At 32.8% G+C, this 6,866-nt stretch overlaps 1 protein-coding gene across 1 annotated transcript; it reads left to right on the forward strand.

The window, feature by feature from the left end:
• The first annotated feature begins 3,688 nt into the window (after nt 1-3,688).
• Nucleotides 3,689-4,699, forward strand: LOC112503421 (UPF0481 protein At3g47200-like). The gene has a single exon (XM_025107461.1). The coding sequence runs from the start codon at nt 3,689-3,691 to the stop codon at nt 4,697-4,699; it is 1,011 nt and encodes a 336-aa protein (XP_024963229.1).
• Nucleotides 4,700-6,866: the final 2,167 nt, after the last annotated feature.

Genomic DNA, 6,866 nt, shown 5'->3' on the forward strand with positions numbered 1-6,866 from the left:
AAAAGTATTATATGAAACAATTTCATGAAAAAATTTCATAAGATTAAACAATTTCATGAAAAAATTTCATAAGATTAAACAATGTAATCGACGGATGAGGGTGGTTTGCACGGTTTTTACAAATTGGAGTGATTTTCATTTGATCGCTCCTAGACCAGGCTATTTTCGTGAGACCCATGAGACCACATTCTTACACTTGAAATTTCACAGCAAAAACACTGTGAAGGTTTAAAAAAGTCGAACCTGCACAGCAAAAACACTGTGAAGGTTACCTTTACAGCATTTTGCTGTGAAGATTCAAGTGTAAAAAGCTAGTCCCACGAGTCTCACAAAACAGGCCGATCTCACGTGATCCCAAGTCTATATATATATATATATATATATATATATATATATAAAGAGAGAGAGAGAGAGAGATGTGTTTATAGCTTATTGAACTTTAAAGATGAAGAAGGTTTATTTATACGCTTGTAAAAGTTAGGGGTCTCAATTAAATACCATGACAAAGCAACCAATACCTATACCAACTGTACTAATGTAATTGGTTGGTAGTACCATACTAACTATCTAAACTTGGTTAATACGTGGTATTAGAAATCATGTACCACGGTAATACCGTACCGTACCGACTTATTTTTTAAAATATTAATAAAAGTTTAATATAATACAACATATTTTGATTTTAAATTTTAAATGTTCTTATATTTAGTTTTGCCAAATTATGATATGAATGGATAGATATAACTTGTTTGAATTCAATTCGTCTAACATTAACAACCTTGCTAACTCGTCCACATCTCCATCGCCCGTCATCACTTATCGATGGTCGTTTGTATTAGATTACTAATGAATGGTTGTATTATAAGAAAATTATTTGAATACTTGTATATGTAGTAATAAGTGGTACAACATATATCAACATGTTATTTGATTACTCGATGGTTTTAATACATCTAAATCTAGTTAATAAAAATATTAACATAAATAATTCTATAACTTCAACTTTTAATTGGTATAATACCGTACCAATATATATCAATAGAAAGAAGTTTATACCAATTAAATATAATTAATTGATATATAATATAAATATTATTTATTAATTATAATTGATTAGTATATAATATCTTAAAAAAATATTATAATATCATACCATATTAACCAATTGGAATTTTCATATTTCTAAATTTGATTTAAAAGTTGCAACGGAGGCCTTCGAATAAACAAACTTGATTTTCGCGTACCTGCGTCTTCATGGGAGAGGCCACAACTTGGGTCCCACGTCGGGTCTCAAAAGTAATCACACGGTGGGGCCAGCTCATATTCTTTTAATAATGGTAGTTTTGATGAATTAAGGGCCGTCGGAAATGCAAACAGCCCATGTTAGGCCACCCACATGGGCTTGCAAACACAATTGCAAATCAACTTTTGTTAGAGTATGGATTGTCAAGTAGGAAAAACCTTGCAAAATTTGCAAGTCAATTTGAAAGCCATGTGGGCCACTCACTTAACTTCAATTTTATTTTTTTTCTTTTAATTATTTAAATAAATTATTTTTATATAAAACAATTAATTTTATAAATTAATAATGTTAATATATTTTTAATTACATTAATTATATAATAAATTAAATTATTTTAAACATTAAATTTTATAATTACATAAAATTATAATCTAATAAAATTATATCATATTATATCATATATTATTGTTTTAATTAACATTGAATTAAAATAAAACATGTTTATTAATTAAAAAATAATTAGAATGTATACATAAATAATTTATAAAATAGTTAATAAATGTTGTAGTGGGGACCACTTTTGAAAGTGTAGGTGACGTGGCACAGTTGAAAGTGTTGTAGGTGAATTGCARGTGTGTGGAAGATAATTGCAAAAGCTGATGTGDCACAATTGAAAGTGTAAATGGATTGCAGAGATGTGGATGGTCTTAGTTAAACTCAGACCCAACTTTTAATTCTTTGACCATATTACTTTAATTAATCTTTTCAGATCATGTACTTCCTCATCATTCAAAATTTCATTTAAAATTCAAATGTAAGATTAAATTACGTGTTTTTTTTTAATTAAGGTGCCGTTTACCAAACGTTTACCTAAGTAAACGTTTATCAAGTCACATTATCTTATCGGATGAATATGATAAGAACTAATAATCTTACCCGATAAGAGTGAGACAATGACCAAAAGAGTCTTACCCGGTAAGTGAGGACGACGACTCTTATCACGGTAAGCACTTACCATGTAAATTGTTGCGTACGATGCATTTTGGTGAACTAAAATCTTACCCAGAAAGAAAATGACAGTATAAAATTTTACCCGGGTAAGTGTTCGGTAAACGGCCCCTTAGTTTGGTTATTAGTTTGTATTTTTTTAATTATTGTAGTTGTCACTTGATTATACTTTTGGTTATTAAGGTTATCAATTTTTTTCGCTTTAGATTTGTCAAACTTCATGTTAAAAGCTTGTTAATTCAAGGATATTTTGGTCCTTTTGTCATTTATTTTTATTTTTAATTAAAAATAAATAAATTAATATATGTATATAGGGAGTTAAAACCACAAACCATATAATTGTTACAAACCCTACAAACTAATGTAACCATCTATGTAGATGACCAACGGTGTAGATTCAATGAGTTTCTAAATTTATTTTCAGCCTCATCTTTAACTAATTTAATAGCATCCTTTAAATTTCAAAATAAACAAAATCAAGAGTCGAGATTTGGTTTGTAGGGTTTATATTTGAATCTCTCTCTCTATCTATCTATCTATCCATAGGATATTTACTTTTGACTTAATCAGCTTAATGATTGTTTTGGCTTATTCGCACACCCATAGATGAATGTTTACTATACTTGCAGCTTAATAATAAATATATGAGCTTATTCGCATAGTATGGAAGGGATGCATTGTTCCATTAAGCCAAAATATTGACAAATATGCCCCTCTTAAAAACAACAAGCTTCTTTAAAAAATATACGCCTCTCTCTCACCCTTCCCCTCTCTTGGTCTATTATGCGTAGGGCTGTAAACGAACCAAATGAACATGAACGGAGGCTTGTTCATTTTCGTTCGTTTAACTTAACCAAACAAACGAACGAACACGAACGGTAAACGAACGAAAATCTTTGTGTTCGTGTTCGTTCGTTTAGAAATCAGGTGTGTTCGTGTTCGTTTATGTTCGTTCGTTAACATGCTAAACGAACGTAAACGAACGAACATAAACGAGCGGGCTAAACGAAAATAAACGAACGGGCTAAACGAACATAAATAAATATTATTTGAATTCAAAGTAAATAAMCAAAAGATTATATATTAAATTTAGTATATAAACGAACGAATATAAACGAACGGTAAACAAACGAACATTCACGAACATAAATGAACGAATATGACTCTTGTTCATATTCGTTTGTTTAACTAAACGAACAAAAAAATTTGTTCATGTTCGTTCATTTATTAAATTAACGAACATAAACGAACTTCCTGCCGAACGGTTCACGAACTGTTCGTTGAACGTTCGGTTCGTTTACAACCCTAATTATGCGTATAGTAACCAACCTAAGTGGTTTAAATTGTTTCTTGGCTTTCTTTGGTCACTATACTCTTAACTCTATATAATTTGGTTACTAGTTATAAGGGATTATATCAGGAGAGCTGAAATTTCAAATGGAAAACATCCACGTGAAGAAGGGAGATGTAGAGACCATACAGATGATCCAGTTTCTTGTTGCGAAAGAAAAAGAAAGACGAAACCATCGAAAAAAACTTTCACCCTCCATTTACATCGTTGACAGTACCCTACGCAATCTCAGCCCAAATTCGTTTAAGCCTCGTGTCGTCGCCATTGGACCTCTCCACAAAGAAGATGAAGAATTGCAAGATATTGAAAGCCATAAAGTGACATATTTGCTTGATCTATTTCTTCGTTTACCATCCATGCCAGATCGAAAAATGGACGAATGCATTCAAAGGGTGTATGCAAAGGTGGAACAAATCAGGGCATGTTATGCTGGGGAAATGAAGGACTATGATGACGGTGAAGTTGCAAAAATGATGGTCATTGATGGTTGTTTCGTGCTTGAATTCATTCTCAGGGTCTGTAACTATCCTGACGAGGATCCAATCTTTTACAATAAATTGGCCTTTCAAAATGTTATGCGTGATTTGCTCCTGCTAGAAAACCAGATACCTTTCTTTGTTCTTCAGGACATCTTTAAGTGCACCATCTTAGAATTTGATCCATCATCTTCTCTGCAAAGCTTAATCTTTTTATTTCTAAGGCCTATCAATCCCTTCGACATATCGTATGTAACCAACATTAATGATGGGGTGGATACAAGTTATGAACATGTCCTTGGCCTTCTGCAGAAATTTTGCCAGCCTGCTGATGCTAAGCCATCTGGAGTTTCAGTGTCAAGGTTCCATTCAGTTGAAGAACTGACCAATGCAGGGGTGAACTTTAAGCGTAATCAAGATGAAAGATGGCCACTCGCCATGGAATTTAAAGCAACGTGGTTTCCGTGCTTTCTTTGGGGGTGGGGTAAGCCTACTCTCACAATGCCAGTACTGCTTATTGCAGATCGCACTGAGTCAGTTTTGAGGAATTTAATTGCATATGAGCAATGTAGTCCTCTAAGTGATACATTACATCATATGCTGCTGCCATGGATATGCTAGTGGATACTCAAGATGACATTGTCAAAATGGTAGATTCAGAAGTTCTCATAAACCATTTGGGTACTAACCAAGATGCAGCAAATATGATCAGCAGCATATGCGAAAATGTTATCCTGGAAGATTTCTACTATTATCAACAATGGAACCAATTGTATAGCTACTACAATGGTTACTGGCCCAAAAATATTGCATGGCTGAGGCGTACTTATTTCAGTAGTCCATGGAATTTCATTCCGCTAGTTGCCGGAATCATCCTCTTTGGTCTTACTCTCGTTCAAACGTACTATACCGTCAACCCTGCGACTCGAGATCTAATTCATAGAAACTCAGATCGCAACTACAATAAAGGGTCGCAATGTGTATTTTTTTAAGTGTATCAAGCAGCGTTCTTTACGAAGTGTATCACGATATGTATTTTCGCTATATTCGTTGTTTTATGAATTATCACGTGCATTTTCGTTATTTTCGTTGCTTTACAAATTAAAGGAAATCACATTGTGCATTTTGTACTTATCTTGACTATCACAGTGAGTATCGTTTGTATGCATAATTTTTAAATATAGTTGATTTTAGGTATCATAATGTGAATCTTGTGTTCACATGGTATTCGATGAAATAAGGTTTGTCGCAGAGAGGAGAGATGAGAGATAAAACTTCTAATATCTAAAATACCTTTTAAGCAAAAATTTAAATCAAATTATTAATTTCCTAATTTATCGTTCGATTTGTTGTTGAAATTAGAGATCCCATGTTTAATCATGAGTTCTCCAGGATGGCCCCCTATACATGTGTGTGTATAGAGAGAGAGGACAAATCAAATACAAGCCGTCTAAATTTTACACACCGTATAAACTAATCTCGGCCCTTGATTTCACTACTAGAATATTGGGCATCACTGATGGTAAAAACCGTTGGAAAACCATCGGAAATGCACCACTAGAAAACTGGGCATTTCCGGCGGACAATTTCCGCCGGAAATTTTCCGGCAGATTTCCAGCGGATTTCCGGCGGAACTTTAAAAAGTCAAATTTTGTTGACTTCCGCCGGACAACCGCCGGAAATCCACCGGAAAATTTAAACCGGTTAGATTTCCGGCGGATTTATTAATTAAGGGTTAATTAATCTTTAAAAACTAATTAATATATGAAAAAAAGAAAAAAAAGATTTTACCCGTTTAAAAATTCAAAAAAAATAAATCCGTCGGAAATCCGCCGTAGAAAAATAATTTCAAAAAAATTAAAAAAAGAACCTTTTAGAAAAATAAATTTTAAAAAAATTTAAATATAAATCCGCCGGAAATCAGCCGGAAATATTTTTAGAAAAAAAAATTTTAAAATCTTTTATATGTTTCCGGCGGACATATTCCGCCGAGAATTTAAAAAAAAAATTAAAACATAAATCCGCCGGAAATCCGCCGAAAATAGTTTTTAGAAAAATAATTTTTATAAAATTAAAAAAAACCTTTTAGAAAAATAAATTTAAAAAAAATTTAAAAATAAATCCGCCGGAAATCCGCCGGAAATATTTTTAGGAAAAAAAATTTAAAAATCTTTTAAATTTTTCCGGCGGACATATTCCGCCGGAAATTCAAAAAATTCAAAAAAATTTAAAAAAAAACAWATCCGCCGGAAATCCGCCGGAAATAGTTTTTAGAAAAATAATTTTTATAAAATATTTGAAACCTTTTAGAAAAATAATTTTAAAAAAAATTAAAAACAAATCCGCCGGAAATATTTTTAAATTTTTTTTTAAAATCTTTTAATGAACCGTATTGAGTGCTAATGAACCGTATTGGTCTTTAACGGACCGTATTTGTTCTAATGAACCGTATTGGGCTTTAATGAACCGTATTGGGCTGTAAAGAACCGTATTGGGCTGTAATGAACCGTATTGGGCTCTAACGGACCGTATTGGGCTCTAACGGACCGTATTGGGCTTTAACGGACCGTATTGGACATTAATGGACCGTATTGGGCCTTAATGGATCGTATTTGTTCTAATGAACCGTATTGGGCTTTAATGAACCGTATTGGGCTGTAATGAACCGTATTGGGCTGTAATGAACCGTATTGGGTTCTAATGAACCGTATTGGGCTCTAATGAACCGTATTGGGCTCTAACGGACCGTATTGGGCCTTAACGGACCGTATTGGACATTAACGGACCG

Source organism: Cynara cardunculus, unplaced genomic scaffold, assembly GCF_001531365.2.
Source record: "Cynara cardunculus var. scolymus isolate 2C unplaced genomic scaffold, CcrdV1 Un_Scaffold_2987, whole genome shotgun sequence".
In the NCBI taxonomy this organism is placed as follows: domain Eukaryota; kingdom Viridiplantae; phylum Streptophyta; class Magnoliopsida; order Asterales; family Asteraceae; genus Cynara; species Cynara cardunculus.